The sequence below is a fragment of the Hirundo rustica genome, chromosome 9, assembly GCF_015227805.2.
Source record: "Hirundo rustica isolate bHirRus1 chromosome 9, bHirRus1.pri.v3, whole genome shotgun sequence".
NCBI classification, from domain to species: domain Eukaryota; kingdom Metazoa; phylum Chordata; class Aves; order Passeriformes; family Hirundinidae; genus Hirundo; species Hirundo rustica.
Genome location: NC_053458.1, coordinates 5,710,877 through 5,730,985, shown reverse-complemented (window position 1 = coordinate 5,730,985; position 20,109 = coordinate 5,710,877). Strand labels below are relative to the sequence as shown.

General features: G+C 42.3%; 1 protein-coding gene across 1 annotated transcript; it reads left to right on the top strand.

The window, feature by feature from the left end:
• The first annotated feature begins 291 nt into the window (after positions 1–291).
• SHISAL2A (shisa like 2A) lies at positions 292–19,151 on the top strand. Its single transcript, XM_040073000.1, has 4 exons — positions 292–521; positions 8,176–8,315; positions 14,535–14,612; positions 18,644–19,151. Exons 1-3 carry the CDS (start codon positions 340–342, stop codon positions 14,564–14,566), a joined length of 354 nt encoding a protein of 117 aa, XP_039928934.1. The 5' UTR covers positions 292–339; the 3' UTR covers positions 14,567–14,612; positions 18,644–19,151.
• Positions 19,152–20,109: the final 958 nt, after the last annotated feature.

Sequence of the window (20,109 nt, the reverse complement as noted above, 5' to 3'; positions counted from 1 at the left end):
TCCTCGACGCGGGACCCAGCGCTGAGGAGCAGCCGTGCCCCGGCCACTGAAACGGCAGCCCGGGGCGGGCCGGCCCCTCAGGGCGCTCTCCCGCCCTCCCCTGCCTGCCCTGAGGGCGCGGGCGCTTCCCGCCGCTCCCGCCCTGTGGCGGCCCCGGGGCGGCCCCGGGGCCAGTGGGCGCGGCGGTCCCCGCTGGCAGCGCAGCCCCCTGCCCGTCCGGCTCCGCCCGCCACAGCCGCCTCGCCTCGCCTCGCCTCGCCTCGCCTCGCCTCGCCTCGCCTCCCGCCCGGGTGCCGCCGAGCCGAGGCGCCTGGCGGGCAGCGGGCTGGCGGCCGCGCCATGAGCGCCGAGTGCAGCAGTTACCTCAACGCCGACAAGGTGCTGGTGAGCGGGTTCAGCTGCCCGCGGGCTGGCGGCGACGCCCGCGCCGTTTTCTGCTGCGGCTTCCAGGACGTCAAGTACTGCTGCGATGACCCCCACAGCTTCTTCCCCTACGAGCATAGCTACATGTGGTGGCTCAGGTAGGGGAGCGGCGGTGCCTGGCGGGGTGGGGGCTCCGGGCGGGAGACCCGTGTTCGCCCGAGCTCGGCTCGGGTGTGTGTTTGTGAGGTACTTGTAGCCGGGCACTTTCTGGCCGCCTTTATCCCGCCGAGAGTAGCGGCAGAGCTGCATCTTCAGCCCAGAGAGATTCTTGCTCGTGCCGGGGTAGTTTCTGAAGGAAAACCTCGTGGTCTTGGTAAGACGGCGCTGGGAAACGCTCGGTGCCTCTGGCAGAGCATCCGGAGCGTCTCCCGCCCTTTGGGCGTGAGGGGAGCGGCTGTCTCGGGGCCTGAGCGCGTAAGATGCTGCGTGCCATAAAGTTCCCAGCGACTTGAGCTACTTTTCCATGTAAGATAAAGCACTACGTAACTTTCCACTCGGAAGGGGCAGATAATGAGCCTGGCTCTCTCCCGGGATAGTGTAGGGACCTGCCTGGCTCTGGCTGGATCTCCAGCAGCGGCAGGGAGAGCTGCGCTCAGCCAGCCCGGCTGCTTTCTGTGCCCGATTCCCCGCGGGCTCCGCAGCATCCACGCTGGCCGTGTCAGGAGGTTAGTACATCTCTGCATGGGGCTTCCACTATGTTTATTATGGACTTGTTACTATCCTTGATTTTGTCAAATCCTCTTCTGGGCTTGCTTATACTGTCTGCTTCTGGAGCCCTGGTGGCAGCAGTCACTACCTGCTGTTTGAAGATAGATCTTTTTACCTGTTTTATACTGTTCCCTACTACTTTTCCTGAGTGCCCTCTAGTATTAGGATTGTGAGATTTGGTGAACAGCAATTGCCGGTTCAGTTTATGCAGTGTTTAAAATGTTGTGAGCATTTGTCTCATCTATTCTCAGCTTTCACCTTTCCAAACTGAACAGCTTTTGGATTATTGTTGAGGCAGATGCCACACGCTGATCGTTTTGGTTGCATCTCATCCACACTGTTTTTCCCTTCACAGGGCTGATCTTGGAGGTGCATAGTCTGGAGCTGCATGCCCAAGGTGTGGGTGTGGCAAGGTTCTACAGAGCGGCCAAATGTTGCCTCCAGTTTCGCTCTCAGAATCCATTCTGTTGCTGGCCAAGGTGTTGTTGATGACTTTGCCAGTTCACATTGATTCTGTGATTTCAATGAGCTGTCACTGAAGACTCTAAAACTTTTCTCAAGTTCAGCTTGTTCTGAGTTTATTGCTATGTAGGCTTGGTTTTGTTCTTCATGCATTACATTATGTGCGCTGAAACTCACGTACATCACTTTTGCCTGTTTACTTAGTTTTTGGCAAGTCCTGTAGAGTTCCTTGCCCTCAGCATTTGATTGCTTGTAGGGGCTTAGGATCATCAGAATCTCAGATTGCCTTCTTTACCAGGTCATAGATGAAGATATGAATAAAAATCAGTGTGAGTGACTTTTCTTTACACTGAAAAGAGACCACTTAAGCCTTGCACTTTGCTCCTCATGCTTTTAAGCAGCCTTAAATTTGCAGCAAAACCTTCCCCTAATCCTAAGGGATAAGTTCAGTTTTTTGAACCCCACTTTCAGGGTTTTGTCCAAAGGCTTTTTGAGACATCCAGTTCTGTCTGCTGGGTTCTTTTATCCATCTGCATATTGACACTTCATAGACTCCAGCAGGTTAACGAGACAGTGTTTTCCCCTCATCCTAATGCTGATCCTTTCACTAAAGATTTTATGTCAGGAGGCTGCAAGTGCCAGCAGCTCCCTGTGGGTACAACATGGCTTGGGTTAGAGGCTTTACCAGGAGAGGACCTGTCCCACATATTTGGGGAGGGTGAGCTTGGGTATCTCAGCCAGGCTCCGATTCAGCACTGTGCAACCAGAGCCCCTCAGCACCTCGGCCAGCAGCTCTGCAGTTCCACATGGGAATTCCCTCAGGGCTCGTGAGTTAATGCTATCCACTACTGTGGAGTTACCATTTTCATTTATCTGGTCGAATATTTAATATATTATTATTTAAAATCTACCCTGTCTGGTGCAAAGAGTGGGTTGATTGTGGGGATCTCCCAGTCATCCACCGCTGTGACTGACACACAATTACTTGGCTATGATGTGAGAAGACATCTCCAAGTGTCCTTTTTCACACTTCTGCTATGGAATACTCAAACTGTTTTAATATTATATTTTGGAATAACCTTTGACTGTTTCAGTCACAGTAAACCCTCTCAAGGTAGCAGGAGGACTGAACGAATAAGTTAATATTACACCACAAAATCTCATCTGGATGTTGTAGTGAAGACTCTTAAAGCTTGATCTTTTCAAAAACTGTCTCCAAGAACTGAATCCCAGGAGAGGCTCTAATGAAATACCTCTCTGAAAGCTCTTCCTTTAAAAAGATTTTGTAGGGTCTGAGAAGTGACTCCTTAGCCTTCACCCGAGTCAGAAATTTGGGCCCAAACTTTGAAAACTAAGGATTTTTTTTTTTCTTCTTCATTCTACAGTAGCCCTAATCTGCTGAAAGGACTCATGGAAATTGCCATTCGTGGAGTTTTGCTTGTGCTTAACTTCTGCCATAAATGACTGTATTCATTGTATCAAATAGATGAATAAATACAATTTACCTCTCTAAGCAAAGTTACTCAGTGGTTGGAATTGAACCACTTCCTATAAGTGTTTTCAGTAACAAATAGAATAGTTTTTAGTTATTAACATGCTGGAAACATAATATTACATCATTTTGAAAACTGTACACATTTTCATGTGACAGTTCAATTAGGAGTTTAAGGAAAACATAAAAATGACATTTTCTGTCCTCTCAGAATGTTTTGGTGATCACTAGATTGTTACTGATATTGGCTGGTAACAGCCATATGATAAAATAATCCTTAAAATGCTTCTTTCAGCCTTTGAGGACACTCTTTTAAGACTCGAAACCCTTTAAGATTTAAAACTAAACAAGAGTTAGGCAAACCAGCCAAGGTAAGTCTGGAGATGGAAGGGAAAGGACTAGGAGGCTCTGATGGGGGAACTGTTTTATGTTTTGCTGCACTCCAGAACTTTGGGGTTCTATTCCGAAATCTTCATTTGCTTGACTCCCCTCAGATATTTGAAAGCAGTGACTGACTGCACCACAAGTGGTTGGTGATACCTCAGGGATTTCTTCAGTTTGGTGGCACACCAGGTAGAATTTCAGGAACTGTTGCACATTTCACTTGTGTTTTTCCTGCTGTGGGAGGGACGTGGCCAGACCTGTTGGCATCCAGCTCTGACAGAAGCAGTTCATGGAGAAGCCAGCAGCCTTGGCAACCCGAAGCAATAGTTTCTTGCAGGCGTGTGCTCTTCTTTTTTTCTTGCCAAATCTCTACTGCCTGTACTACGTTTAGAACTAGACACTGCCTTATCCCTTAGCAACATGGAACCCTCTTTTCCCCTCCCACTTCTGCAAAAACTGCAATATTTGACAACATCCTAACACCTGCTGTACTGGGAGCTGCTGGACTATCATAGATAATAGACCATTGAGCAACTCTGACACATTTCCCATTTTCTGCAGAATTTATTATATATAATTAATAGTATTATTGATTTCTGTATGTAATGAATAATATTATTATTTTATGACTTATACTTTTTTTGCTGGTATTTAAAATAAAATATTATCTTTTTTTTTTTTTTAATCATAGCTCTGAAAAGACTTTTTTCCTCAAAGAAGAGGGAAGGATGCATTTTACTGTCTCTTATAGTTGCCAGGAGAGCCCATGGACCAGGGAAGGCAACATTAGGAAAAGGCAGAATTCATCAGAAGGTTATTCAGCTTTTGAATTCATGAAACAGATGCTGTAGAATGCCAGTGAGCCAAACACTGAGCAGCTCAGCCTCCAGAGCAGTGTTCTGTGCATACACAGGCAGTTATCACATCTGCTTTACCTCCCAAGCTGAGTGGAAGAGGAGGAATGCTGAACATGTGGTATTTGTACTGAACTGCAGCCGTTATGTTCAGTCAGCCTTTTTGTTTCTCTTTGTTCTAAAATATTTTGGTTTTGTCACTCTTCTGTGAAGTTTTATTTTTATAATTGCCTTTTTCAGTATCAAATAGAATTCTAATATACGTTCCACAGCCGTATCTTTTAAGTTGCTTGTAATAATACATATTTGATTAAAATTTGTCAAGCCAGATATACATTTTACTCAAAATGCCTTTTTAGTTAATACCCATAGAGCCACGGTGGCCTGATACTGAGGCCATGCTTTGCTTGGCTGTACCAACATCCACGGCATCTGTTTTGGCTTTCTGAAATAGCAAGTCTTTTGTTTCTCTATGCCCATTCTTCCAGGCTCTCGAGAATATTTATCTGTGTGCTTTGCAAATACTATAAACAACACGTCACTGCAACAATGTCACTGGGAACATTTGATTTACTCGGATCCAGGTGACTCATGAGCTTCCTTTTGGTCCATCAGTGCGCAGTACTGCCTCTGCTTAGCCAATATTTAAATTTTCCCTGGCTTTTGGTGTGGATGGACTAATTTTGTGAACCAAAAATAACTGTAGGTGTGTGATGCTGAGCATCCACTGGCAGACAAATCGATGGAGCAACTCCGCAGCTCTCTGGACACAACCTGAGGAGGCTGCTGGCAGAATGGAGCCTCTCTGCTGAGTGAAGCCTTTGGCTGTGCTGCAGGCCTGGATGTGGCACTCAGTGTAACAGCAGTGAAGTGAGGGACATGGCTCTGTCTTTATGTGGAAAATAACTTGGGAGAATTCTGTTTGGGTTTCCTACCAAACTTAACATTGCTCATGTCAGGGTTACCCTAGGCCTTCACTGCCATCTCTATGCCAGATCATTCCTTTGGGGTTGAGTGGGTTGTTAATGCAGGGGGTTTTGCTCATTAATGAGGCCACAGCTGTGGGCAAGAGGGACTTACTAGTTTGCTAGGTTTATGTCTCTGTTGTCAGAAGATTGATCTGTAAGATACACCCTGAGGCCTGTAGACTGTTAACCACGTGGCTTCAGACAGTGTTTAAGGTAAAAAATGGAAGGTGGCAAAATGCCTTTAGCAAGGGTTTTTAAAGCAGATGTACTGTACCATGGTAATTGCTGTAGAATCTAGAGGACATGCTGTAAGGTTGTCTTTATTTTCAGAGGAGTGTAATTGTTAAAGTGGTCAGTGATCATAGTTATTTGGTATTTTGTTTCTGATAACAGCTTCAGCTAGTAAAAAAAGAAAAGACTGTATTGTGTTTAAGAAATGTCAGTATTCAGTGCTGTGGAAGGCATATTCAATTTCTCTGAATTAGATAAATTAAGAAGCAACCCTCCATCCCCAAAGTTTAACCAAAATAATTCTTATAGAACTTAATTATACTTTCTCAGTGGGTTGACGGCTTCAGCAGTTTGAGAACAATCTGGTATCGAAACATTGCGTGTTTAAAAAGAGTAAGTACAAATTGTCCTGATCCCTGATTCATTCAGGAAGTGGAATCAGAGTATCTGTTTGGTTTTGTGATGCTGGTGAGATCTTCTCATGTTGCTGCTGGAGCGTGAAAAACATTTCTTGCAGCACATAATCTATGACCTGGAGAGTTCCTCACGTTTTTCTTGCCTTTGCCTTTTGTAACTCCCAAAGCATCTTACACAAGTTGTGTTGTGATACTGAAGATGCATTGTGCTCTGCAATACACGACTGTATTGTTCATGTCATCTTCTACAACTGCATGGAGGAGAGCTACAACCAAGGAGTAACAGATGTCTGAACAGGAAAATACATAATCATTAATATGTATTTCGTCTATTTGGCTTTAGGGCGGCTGACTCTGCTTAATGTTCAGATAATGGTGAGGCACCTCCTTAGTCCTGCACTGCAGACTGGAATTTAAATGGAATCTTACAATAAGGCTTGTACTGTCATGACAAAAAAAGCACAAATAACTGTTTGTGAAGAGCCTTGTTTGCATCACATGGTTCTATGGCTATTCAGCCTTCTGTAATGTGCATTTCTTCTATTTGTCTATTTGGGTCAAAGTGTTCCAAGAGAAAATGTGAAAATAAGGCCAGGACCCAGGTGAGATCTCTGAGTGTAGGTCATATTCAGATTCCATAATAAGCAGAATACTGCTTGCCTGCAAGTTGTTTTTTCTTTTTTTTTGAGCCAAAAAACAATAAGGAAAATTTTGCTTAATATGTATATATATGCACAAACATATAAGGATATCCTATTTAATGCAGATAATAAATACCATGAAAAATCTTCAGAAGGGTAAAGGTGTTTTTTCCAGAACCATTTTGCTGATAACAAATTATTTTAGCTGTGCATGGAGCTAAATATTCCCCACACTTCATTACTGAATCTGAGCAGTAACTAATGAAAACCACATCTGAAAGTCATAGCGATATCTGCTGCTCTCATCCTACTGATTTTAAGAGTTTTTCCTGTGGACATACCTGTGTGCTGGTGCTGTGGGAGCTTGTAGAGAAGCTTTGCAGTATCTAAAATGTAAAATCCATAAAAACATCCCAAGGCATAATTCTTCTCTTCCTGCAAGGCCATGGTAGAATTGACTTCTCCCTGATAGCAGTGATATATAAAGGCATTTCTTTGACTAGAGGATGGAGCTTGTAGAACACAAGACGTTCATCTCTCCGCTGTCTTTTTGACATCTGTCAAAACTGTAAATATACCAGAGCAGTAATATAAAGATTCTCAGTCCTCAGACTCCTCATCTGTGACCAAAAAGCTGCTGTTTAATTTCACCAGAAGTCAGGATCTTTCTCACGGACTGTAGAATGGAGGATGGAACACAGAAGGCATCGAATGGCCAAGGAGCGTGTAGGAAATTATAGCTAGACTGTATTATATTGGGTCCTTTTCTTCATCATGAGAATTTTATATTAGGAAAAGACTTGAAAATCAGAGTTGGAAATTAGGAGACATTTCTGTATATACATATAGTGTCTCACCATATGCCTATGGGAGATGTATGAAGCAGCTTTTATCCTACAGGATAGCACCTTGATAATATCTACATATTGTACTGTATGTTTGACCTCCAGAGTAATTTATTCCTGCTTCTTTGATGCCTTTGATATTGTGAGTAAACTAATTCAGCTTTAGTTTTCCTTTTACTGTGACAAAGATCATGGGAGAATTTCTCCACTCTTGACTGGAGATTCATTTCATTAATGCAAAGGCACAACAGTGATCACAATACTCCACCCTGTTCTGCAGAGCTCCTGACAGAATTTAATAACATGGATTGCGTGATTTTTTATACTATAAAAATGGCATTTCAGACTGAAAATACAGCTTTAATAGTCATGTTGTTTGAGCTGCCTGGAGCCCTAGAATCCCTCTCTGTGTGTGCACTGAAGAACTTTTTGATCTCGCTGGTATCAGTTACTGCATTGAGTTACTTCTGATTTTCATAAATACACTTTAAGTCAGACTCAGGAGTAATATGCATGAAATGTCACTGAGGGCCAGATGTTCAACTGCTGTGTAATGGCATTGACCTTTCTGAGTGAAATAACTGCAGTTTATGCAATTGAATTGTTGAGCTCTAAACTTCTGTTTACAGTAAAATACACAGTGACTCCCATGCTTGAGTACAAGAGAACTCCAGACATCATCTTGACCATTGTTTTAATGGGTACCCCAGGCTGCTTGCACATTTAATTTTTTTGTTTTTCTCTCTTATAGTGTTGGAGCACTCGTGGGCCTGTCAATAGCAGCAGTGGTCCTCTTTGCTTTCATCATCACTGTGTGTGTTCTGTGTTATTTGTTTATCAGCACCAAGCCACGCAGCAAACTGGACACTGGTTTGAGCTTACAGATGGCAGGTAAGAGCAGTTGTTATTGATGTGCATTAACACCTGCAGAGGAAAAGCCTTACTCTGTCTTTAAATGGATGAGGAGGAACCCAACAGTGTGTGTTTTCTTTCTGATGGGAATGTCAAGATGTAATCGAGCTGTCCTGCTGTTTTGCCTGCTCTGTGAAATCTGTACCAAACTCAGAACATTTAACATGAGCTCAGTCTATTTATTTAGTAGGAAGAATGTAAAAGAAGGTACCCTGAGTGAGGGTAAGTTAACCCCTTTATCAGGAAGAGACTTCCTGACTTACTTGCTCTGGATTTCCTGTCAAGGGTACATAAACATACAGTAGTGATGCATTCTAGGAATAAGAATCTCAGCAGAGAGTTTTAAGTGTATTTTCTTGTGACAGAGAGAGCTCATTCTTTCTTTTCCTTTCTTCCTGACATAGGATCCAGACTTTGAAGTTTAGAACTCTTTGTTTCACTAGCAGTAGTCCATGCCTTTGTGCTCAGACTGTGTTGGCAGATGCCTGAAGGGAACAGTGCATGTATGCAGCACTAACCTAGCTCACATGGAAAAATTGCTGCTGCTGCTCCTGTTCACTATATTTGTGAAATCTGACTCCCAGTCTCCTTGGCAAGATGGGGTGTGACAAGTTTCACCCTTTGTCTTGGAGTTCCTAAATATTTAAATGAGCTGCTTCAGCGGTTCAATCAGTAAAGTTGTAGGAAATAAAAGAACTGTACTTATTTAGGCATTGGAAGGTCAACAAGTTGAGAAAAGGGAATAACTCTTGGAAACAAGTTCCCTCAGCTCAAATTTTCTCTTTACCTGTTATTTTAAAATGCTTCTATGCCTGCATGGCACTAAATGGCCAGTGAGTTACTGGAATTATAACCTAGTGCAGTAAGCCCCCTCCAGAGTGTCCAGTTAACACAGTCCACTTCATATCAAGCTTCCTATGTCTAATTTTTCTCTCCAGAGAATGCAGGCTTTGGTTTAAAAGTGGTTCATAGAGCTGTCAGAACTGCAAAGCCCTCTTTGTAGCTGTATGAGGTGAGCAAACTGCTGAAGTCACACATTCAGCAAGCTGCTACTAACCTGCAAATTGAAAACTTCACACTTGACCTGGAGAAAGAGTGGAATTAAGACCTGCTAGCTAGAACAGCCTAAATAAACTCTTGGGTGGGATGAACAAAATGCTCTCGTGCTCTTCTGCGAGATGGTTGTGTGTTAATTACAAACTGGCATTATGTTTTTGAACGTGTTGCTGTTGAACTTGTTCCCCCAGGTTTTCCTGCTCTGGCACCAGCTCTTAATCCATTGCCAGGACAGCAGTGCTGTATTTCTCGTGCCTTTTATTTTTGTGCCAGACGTGTAGCACGTGGGGAGCTGGGAAGGAGGCAGGTGCTACTGCATCACTGCTGCCAAACAATTCCATCTTTCCATATGGACTCAAACCCTGGTGCAAACCCACACCCTGCTTGGGTAGCAAAGGTTGTTCCTCTCTTCCTGTCATGGGGTGAACAGCATTCCACTGATGACCCAGCATTCATGTAGCATTCCAAGTCACAATTCCAGACCTTACGAGGCCGGGAAGCTGAGGGATCTTTGCTTTTTCTCAGCCATCTCCTGTGTGGTTTGGAGCTTTGCTTGGACAAATTCCTTTTATTTAAACATGCTTTTGATGCTTTTGACTGCTCTCATCCAGTGTTTTTTGCTTTTGTTATTCTGCTTCTTTGGCTGCTTCAAATGACAATTATTTCACATCCAAATTCACATAACTTTGGCTGTTGGTGAGGTGGGTTGCTGGAGGTTGAAAGCCAGTTGCTTTGCCAAGGTTGAGAGATCTTTGGAAATGTTTTAGGATTTCACTGACGAGCCTGAATGCTTGCTTTCGTCATATTGTGTTTCTTTTGCATGGAAGTCAGGCAAGGGCTGAGTGTCTGACGAGATGGCTGGTTAGCTGCTTGCAGCCCTGGGGAAAATAAAAACAGCCTCTCTCCTCGTCTTTCAGTTCTTCTGGGAGTGCAGGATAACCATACACATGCAATAAAAACAAATTTAAAAATTAAACCAGTTTGTAGACGCTTCAGAAAACTTCAGGCCTGAGGGCTGTGAGTTTTAAGCATGAACTCAGTTCAACACAGCTTTCTCTGAACTAGCATAATTTTGCCTTTAGATGAAGGCTGTGTCACACTTTAGTTGTTGTGCAACATCCGCATCCCTGGAGCACTCAGCACTCATTTTTGAAAGCAGTACTTTTTATTATATTCAATTTCACCCATAATACATCAGCCCAGTTGGAGTTTCATATCTCATTAAACATACAATTGGTTATTTTATGCCTTTCCTGCCTCACATAATAACAAAAGTCGATCATTGTTCTGTGGGCTCATCCAAGATCTCCTAAATACGGAAGTGAAGTGGTTGAATTTTTACAGAAATAATCACAAGATCGATGATAAATCTAACAATAAACTGAATATGAAGCCCTTTATTAAAGTTTCTGATCTAAAAAAGGCATATCAACTGGAATTTGCTTCTGTTTAGCTTTAAACAAATAGTCTTCCATAGCATCAGCGCAGATTTCCCATAGCTGGTTTCTTGTGTTAGCTAAGGATGTTTTAGTCCTAGCAAAAATTTACATTTTAATCTGAGCATTGAATTTCAGGAAAAATGAGCTCAGCCACTGGTGCAGACAAGGAAGAACTACTTAAATGTTACTGGAGATAACTCTATATTTCTATTTGTAGAGTGCAGAGTTGATCCATAATATGCAAGACAGTACATGCAGAGAAACACATACAAAAGAAGATCCTTGCATTTCAGTTGCTCATTAAGCTCCTTCCAAGAGAAAGTATTTTTGAATGAACTCATTGTAGATGTTTTTGTTTCCCCCATTTGAAGGTTGGACACCTGGAACAGTGGTAAACAAAGGCCTCAAAGAAATCCGAGTCCTGAATATGCAAACACTATGTATTTATTCAAGGTGGGAGGGAATTTGGTCATGTGCTTTCTTCTTCTAACAAAAAACTTCTCTTTGTACAAAAGGTTTATCCTCTTTAAAATGTGGGGAGTTAGGAAGTCACAGGATTTAAGTGTTTTGTTAAGGCTGAATGAAAATGCTGGAACATTCCCACAGTGCAAGAAATAAGGAGGACTGATAAATATTGCCTAATTGTCAGGATAGGAGTGGTAAACAGGCAGAAAAAGGGGAAATCCAGAGGCACACCTTGGCTCTGGGAAAGGTGCACATACACTTGCTTTGACCAGGCAGCTGATGGGAGAGGAGTGATCATCTCTGCTGGCCCCTGAGAACGGGCTTTGCCATCAGAGATGTAAAAGGTGGTGACCTAAACAGTTTCTAAACACATTTTCTGAGTTGCCCTGGGATTTCTGCCAGGTCTGGAAAGACCTTTGAGATGAAGTGTGTTCCATACCACCGCAAAGCACGAATAGCAAATTACATTTTATGATGGTAACCAATATTTTCCCTTAAAACTAAGCACAGGAAGACCTCTGTAATGCATTCGGAGTCAGACAGCAGGGACCTTTGGGTTGGAGTGTGAAAGAATTGTGGCCTTGTAAATTAATCATAAGTGCTGGGGAAAATGTGCTTTAATAGAAGCTATTAATTCCTTGTTCTTACAAAGCAGTGACATCATAATATGCAAAAGTTCATGGTTTCATTTCATAATAAGGAAAAACACAGCTTGAAAAATAGCCAGATGACTTCCCTGTCCCTATTTCTCTCCTTAATTAAAGATTCCTCATGGGGAGTGATTCAAATATATGAAATATACAGATATTTTGATGAAAAAGCTCACAAGTCTCACACATTGTCCTTCTTAGCTCAGTACAATTATTTGAGTATTGGTTGTGAAAGCAGATAGCTGCTATCTGGATTCAGATGCACTGCTTGGCTTTTGGAGTGTACATTCATAATTTTGCCTTCTAGGTTTAGGAGTAATTTCAACTGTACAGTGTTCTTGTAGTTGGCTTTAATTTTTCTCCAGTTAGGCTACTTTTATCTTTGCCAGTCATCTGCCTCAGATTTCTGTACCGGGAAAAGTCAGCCAAATGGGCTCAACTGTTAAAAAAACCAAAATACTTTTTTTTTTTTTTTTTTTTTTTTTTTTTTTTTTTTTAAGGAAATGAAGAAAATTTCCATTTTGAAGCTGGGAATTCAAATTTAGTGGAAGGGTACATCACTAGAAAAGATTAAATTTTGGAATGTCTTTATTGGACTCCTTAGCTTTTAAATTTCCCAGAATTTCTTGTAGCAGTGAGATTTTTGCAGCTCATGAAGAGTCAGGTTTTTTACCACAAATATACCCATAGCTGCTATATGCTTCAAAAATAAAGCGCCTTCCTCTGTAACTGATAAGAATTCTTTTTTCTTCTTTTTGGGTTTGTTTTTTTCCCAGCTGAAATACCTCAGTTGTTTTCAATTAAGATCTTAGCTTAAATACTGTTGTACAGATTTTTTAAAATGCTAAACTATCAAATCCCATTTTTGCATTTTTGAAACCAAACTGCAGTTTTTTCAATTCAAACAAACAAACAAAAATATTTCAGCTTTCAAAACACCTCAATAACAAATATTTCCCCTTTCCCAATCTGCTTTGCTTCAGTTTCTTATTAAATTAAATATTAGCATTCTCAACTTTTCATCCCTTTTTGGATATATAGAGAACCTGTTTTTCAATCCCTTCTCTACACACTGGTTTGCAGAGGAGTACCCTGCCCAGTTAAGTTTATCTTTTCTGTCTCTTTGTGTTGTCCCACACTTGGGTAAGTGGAAAACGATGTCAAAAACAGCGTTGAATGTAATGGGAAATCCAGGGAGGCCTGGGAGGAAGATTGATGAGCTCCATAAAGAGAATTAGATGACAGGATAAAGCAGGGAGAGGCTTTGGAGCTGGCAGATAAAGGAGAAAACTGCAAGGGGCTGAATGCTCCTGGGAGCTTTTGGAAGAGGGATGGGAGTGGTGGAATTGAGAGCAGCAGAGCAGGGAGGCAGCGATGCCGGAGGGGATGGACAAAGTCCTGGGGGCCAGGATGTGGAGCAGTGGCTGTGGGTGGGCTGGGAGCAGAAGCCTGGTGCTTGGGGACAGAGATGGAGAGGGAGCCTGGCAGAGGGGGAATCATGTACAGGGTTGAGATTTAGGGCAGAGAAAAGGGAGGAGAGACTCCAAATCTGACCTGTTATTCATGGCTGTGGGGACTATCATGGGAAGCATAGTAGAGGAAAATAAGGACTGGAGACAGAATGAGGCAAGTGGGAAGGGAATGAAAGAACAAATATCAGGTAAGAAAGAAAATAAATTAAGTTGAAAGTGTGTTTAGGAAAGTCTTTTCTTCTAGAGCTTTGTTTTCTGAGCTGTCAGCAGGGATCAGTGAAAACTGGCAGAGTATCTCTCTCCTCCCTTCCTGCAGGGATCCACTGCAGGCTGCCTTTTCTTTGGTATTCTGATCAGTTGGGCAAACTCGAGTTATCTGCACTGACTCAAAAGATTTCTGCCCTTCTGCTCCGAGCAGGTGTCTGTATCAGTTAGCTAGTGGAATTTTATCTATTACTTACATTTACCTATGAAGTTGTGCTCTGAAAAACAATATTCAAATGCCACTAAGCTTCAAAACCAAACACTTAAAGGATGGGAGATGCCAGAACTAAAGATTTTGTGGGAAATTGGTAAAATGCTTAACTGAATATAGTTTCATGTGCCTCTGTCGTAATTTTAATCTTTCTATAAAACATGGGTAACACTTGGAAAGAACTATTGTGAGCCCCCCCCAGACACACTCAGAGCTTTGGGGTCACTGGATGAAGGTGCACTGAGAGCAGCAGTGACTGATTGTGTTTGGAGAGGGATGAAAGTTTAAGATTTTTTTTAAGATCTGTTTTCTTGAATATGGGAATTTTTTAATGTGATTTCTTTCAGGAGACTTTCTGATTTCTGGATACAAACCCACCTTATACCACAGTGCTGCTACCTTAAACTGCTCTTCACTTTGATGTTTATTCCTTTTTAGCACAAGTAAGTTAATAACTGCAGCCTCCCTGAGGCCCAGGAATGCAAAGTGGAGTGGATTTGATCTGTCTCATCATCTAAAAATTGTAGAAGATTCCAGGAACTGTGTTTTCTCTAGTGCAGTGGGCATATCTATGTATTACTCCTTGCAACTGATGGAAGAACAATGCTATTAATTCTTCTAAAAATGCCTTTGTTTTACAGACAGTGAGGCCAGAGGGAGTTCGATATGTTAAAGACAGAGGCACTGAATGGATTCTACCAACGTTATGAAGAAAAGAGGTACCATGAGAACTTTTCATCTTATTCTGTTGTACCTGTATACTCTCTACTCTGTTTTACATGAATTTTATATTATGTGGGGTTTTAGCTTTTTGAAAAGCACTAGCAAACTGTCTCTGACTGATTTATTTCTACACTGCCCTGATGCTGTCCTTGCACAGGGATGTATCTGCAGAGACTTGGACAGAGTCCTTCCCCAGACAAATCTCTTCTAGATTTACTGGTACATGAACACTCCATCATGGTTATGTGCCAGACAAGATTATATTCCCCTTATGCTGTTACTGTCCTTTCCCTGAGCTGTCCTGGGTGCACCAGAGCTTACTAAGGAGGCAGACACTGTAACTTATCCAGAGAATTTCTTAGTGATGAATTGCCAGAAAGGCTCCTGTGTGACAAAGGCTGAAAGCAGTGAAGTTTCTGGTGGGCAGCTTAGTCTTCCACTGCTTCCTGGGGATGCAGGAGAGAGGGCCAGGTAAATTCTGCTACGGGTCTGGAGAGGGTTATCTTGCAAGAAAGTTGATTTTTTGTGCTGAAATCATGTGTAAAGGTGAAACTGTCTATGGCACAGACCAGGCAGAATAGTGTTTAAAATGTATCCCAGTACCTATGAGAGGTATTTTAGACTTAAGAGGACTGTATGAATAATGCAAAGGACTTCAGATGGCATGAAACATGCATTTTACTTTCTGCAGGGGGTGAAAGCTCGTGGCTGCACAGCCACAGAATGTGAGAATAGCTGCATACAGCAATGTCTGTCACAAGAAAAATAAGTGGTCCTGTTTGCTCAGCAGTTGTTTTCAGATGAGCAAGAAAGTAAATGAGTTGAGAGTTCCCTGTTTCATGTATTTTCTCTTGTACCCTTAAAAAAAGCCACGCTGTGCATCCCAAGTGCAAATGCATCTTTCTCAGAGCTCTTTATCGGCATAACAAGTTGATTTTGTCTCCTTGTCCTTATAAAAGTACTGAAGTGTAACAAAACTCATTTCAAAACTCCTAACCACCTCCACACATTTTTTTTTTTTTCTGCTGTTGCAAATGAAATGGCTTGTGGGAGAAAAATGCCACGGAAAGACTAAAATGGATCCCGCAGTCAGAAAGCCGTCTGTAGTGAGAAAATACAAAAATATCCGAGGCAGGCACCAAGTACTGAGATGATCTGAGCTCTGTGAACGTGGCATTGCTTTCTCAAGGCCATCAGCCTCTCGTTTCCTCGTGCTTCTGTTTGCCTGCTTTTCTGTTGTGGCAGAGAGGCTGATGTTTATAGGGTGCCTGCTAACACACTGTTGCTTGCAGGGAGAGAGGCAGCTGCAAAGGACTCGGGGAGGGTTTGAATGCATGCATTAAATAAAGACCAAAAAATCTGGAAGCTTTTTTTGTGGATGAATTACCCAACATTTTTTTTTTGTTGCCAAAATGAGGTTGGCATTGTAGTGAAGGCTCATAATACTTGAGACCTCATTTGGAGCTAAGTCCAGGAGAACTGTGTCCTTAGCCTGTGAGCCTTTTTGCTTCCTGATTCACAATGGAAAAGGAGGCAAGGATCTTTTCTGAACTTCAGCACATAATATGGCTAAGTGTTAGTAGAAATTCCAGGTCTCTCACTGGTTTTTATCCCCTGCTTCTCACATGTGCTTGTTGCAGATTTCATACCCACACGTGTCATGGGGAGTGTGTCATGCACCACTTCGCAGTGCAGCATTAAGTCAGAGAGTCCATCAGTGGCTACAAATTTCTACTGCTGGGAGAAAGCTACAGGTGCCAATTAGATTTCCTTTAGCAGGCATATTTCCTCTGCCAAATTCACTGAGTTTTAATTAGGAACAGGACCCCTTGTGCCCGGTGTATTTCAGCATACAATTCAAGCTTGTTTGCCTGCTCTTTTCCAGCAAAAGGGCAAACACAGCTCTGAGCTTTACAAAGGGAAAGGAGAGGAACTAGGCAGATGAAGGCATTGCTTCTGACTTAGAGTGATAATACATTAAATTATTAAATAATTGAGCTATGCAAGAAAAATCTGACACATATTTCATGAAGACCGATCATGACAAACCAATCTAATTTCTCTCTTTGTCAAGGTAATTTTGCCTATCAGGTAAGTGGGGACAAGTGGCTGTGATTACAGATCATTGTGAAAATGCAGTCAAAGAGAAAATTTCAAGTGCATTTTTGGAGGGAAGAAGGATGTCTGGGATGGGTCTGGTACATTATCCCAGATAAATAGTAAGAGCTTGGCTGAAGGAGTAAAGAGCACATGAATAAAGTTTGTGAATGACACCACCCTGAGAGGAGTTGCAAAACTCTGGGGCTAAAACTACCTTTCAAAATGATCTCAGTGCCCTTGAGAAATGTTCTGAAATTAAAACAAAAAAACGTGAAATATGGTAAAAATCTGTAGTTAACTACAGCTTTAACTGTAGCTAAAAAGGAAACACCAAATCTTCAAGTATAACTAAAGAAGCTGACTAAATAGTAAAGAAATCCTTCCTAATGTCCAGTCTAAACCTCCCCTGGTGCAGCTTTGAACCATCCCCATGAATCCTTTCACTGGATACCAGGGAGAAGAGATCAGAGAATCCCAGCATGGTTTGAGTTGGAAGGGACCTTCAGTATCATCTAGTTTTGATCCTGCTGTCATGGGCAGGGACACCTTCCAGAAGACCCGGTTACTCAGAGCTCCATCTCACCTTGAACATCCAGGAGTGGGACATCCACAGCTTCTCTGGGCAGCCTGAGCCAGGGCCACCATTCTCTCCACATTCCTGTCCTCAGGAAGCTGGACAGAGCAGTGAGGTCACCCTTCAGCTTCCTTGTCCCTGAACTAGACAAGCCCAAAGTCCTTAGGCACTGCTCATGGGACACTCCTTCCAGCTGTCCTTCCAGCCCTTTCTCCATCTTTGTTAGTCTCTTCTGGATGCTTTCAAGTGCCTTAACATCCTCCTTAAATTGTGGAACCCAGAGCCACGCTCTGCATTCTCAGGGAGGCTGCACCAAGGTTCAATACAGCAGGGTAATCCTTTCTTCTGGGCAGCTGGTTATTTATTGGTGTCTGACACACCCCAGCGTGTGTGACACTCCTCAGCTGCCAGGGCACGCTGCTGTCAGCCACATGGCAGTGCTGGGGAAGGGCACAAACCTAAGTTTACGTGTATGTCTCAGGTTTTCATTTAAGTTCATCAGGAATGTGTAACCATCCTCAGAGTCTTCAGCAGAAAATAATCTAGAAGCTACAAAAAGTATCACTGATAATTCAGATGAGCATCATTCCTCTCAGTGAACCAGTACTGATGCTCTTTGCTGGTTAGGATGCTCTTGCTGCTAGTTGCTGTCTGCCTTGAGTCCAAGATTTCATATTTCAGGACTTGTCAGTAGCTGAGTTAGCTGAAATTGTCCAGACTTCATTGCATGTCCATTTCTTTCCATATTCAGACAAGCATTTGCTTCTAAACCCGTCAGTACCAACAGCTGTTGTGTTTTACCTCAGAATCAATCCTGCTTTAATGAGCAGTAGAGCCATTTATTTGTATAGAAATTCCTCAGGTGTAGTTTGGAATATATTCTGGTGGCTTTCAGGGTTAAAGGCACGTGCTGGGAGTATGTCTATCATTAAAAAGAAATTAAATGTATGGTTTGATGTAGATATTAGTGGTGCATTTTCCAAAGGGCATTGCATAGAAATGTTAGATGAATGATTGTCTTTTTCTACAAAACCCTTTTTGTTTTGTTTTAGCACCACTGTGTGTGGGCCTTTATCATGTACAAGGGGAAATCCTCATTTGCCCAGTAGAGGAGCAGCAGCAGAGCTACCCATCCACAAACACCCCCAGAAGAGGCACTTGGTGTGTCAGCTGTAGTAATACACTTTAGGGGTGCAGTTCTTCACATGATAGAGGCTTGGAATATAGTGAGATAATTGGAAAGAAATAATGCCAGTGGAATGGATCGAGCTGTGTGGTTTCTTCTGGATTTTTTATAGGAAAAAAATCTTCCCCTGTTCAGTGTAACTCGTAACTGTTATTGGTATTTTGCAGATACAGAGCTGCATCCTCCACAAAGGCCCCACCAAAACAAGCTGTTGACAGAGCCAGGTGGTGGCTTCAGGAGATTTCCTGAGCCACAAGGATGGAGTGTGACTGTAAGCCATGAGAACCCGACTCGCTCTTCCCGAGGTGTTTCCTGGCTCTTACAACCACTGTCGATAACCAGGGGCCAATCTGAAGCTGTGCCAGGATGTGTCTGTGTGTGATTGCCATACTGAGAAGTTGTGTGTTCTGATTTGCACGTCAGCTACTGCTGTCAGTCATTTCCATGCAAGTTGTTGTCGCTATCCTGTGCAATTCCAGTGAGATATCACAGTTGTCAAGCAGAGCAGAATTTGGCACTCCATGTTGACTGAGCTTTATTTTAGCTTTCCCCGTGTGCCATCTCAGTGTGGTGTTTTCCTGTCATGAACGTGGTTGTCTGTAGCCAAATGTGACTGTTCAGTGCACAAACCAATGTGAATGCAGTACCTCAATAAAATCTGGCATTTGTGTTGTATTTTTCTTAACTTATCATTTCCCTCCACCTTTATTTCCCCAGAAGATTCACAAGAATCTTGAAATTATTTTGGTGGGAGAATTTTCTGACAAAAGGTGAAGTTAATAAAGAATGAAGTTTTGTAGGGAAGTTTAGATTTTAACAGCTGTTTTCACTGGGATTGGTATACACTGAAATGAATTGAAATAAACATTCACAATTGTTTTGCAGATTCTTCATCAAAATATTTTGGAATATTTCTTGGGAAGCAAACTAAAATTTTCCAGTAGTATTTCAGTTTGGAGATCTAATTTGTGAAGTTTTGAACTTCCTTCAGGTAATCAAAGAGCTCTAATTGCACATTTTATTTCCCCAGAAGCCTTAGGAACAACCAACACGATCTTAACTGTCATATTTGAGTTGTCAATTCTTTCAAGCCTTCAGTCTTGAAATCATGAACATTAATGATAATGATTTCTTTTCATCTTGTGAAGGTTCTTTAAGGCGAGTGATCAAAAGAATTTCAAAACTGTTTAACCATGCTGTTGATATTAAAGCAGTAGACAGATTATATCTTCCATTTGTAGATGAGGCCTAAAACATTTTCCTGCCACAACAATTTTGTCTGTGCTTATACTTGTTGAAGACAAAACCCTTGTCTGCTGTTTGGGAATGACATCTTTTTGTGTGAGAGTGTTTGAAATTTAAACTCTGCAGCTGTCTGGTACTGTGCATCAAAACCCCCAAAGTGCTTCTGATCTCATCTGCTGCTGTGTGAAATAGTCCACCGGTGCCTCCGATTGAAGTAGAGATTGTGGTGTATGTTCTTCCAGGAGCTGTCTGTCTGTGTATAATATCTCATTAAACTGCTATTTGCCACTATGGACTTGGAGAAAATTGAAACCACGTTGGATGCAGAAAGAAAATGTTTTTATAACAACAGGACATAAACCTGATCTTCTGGCCTCATAACTTTCTT

Excerpts from the sequence above, each read along its gene's own strand:
- SHISAL2A (XM_040073000.1), top strand. The coding sequence starts at position 340 with ATGAGCGCCGAGTGCAGCAGTTACCTCAACGCCGACAAGGTGCTGGTG. Across the intron at positions 522-8,175 it reads AGCTACATGTGGTGGCTCAG|TGTTGGAGCACTCGTGGGCC; the intron begins GTAGGGGAGCGG and ends TCTCTCTTATAG. Across the intron at positions 8,316-14,534 it reads TTTGAGCTTACAGATGGCAG|ACAGTGAGGCCAGAGGGAGT; the intron begins GTAAGAGCAGTT and ends TTTGTTTTACAG.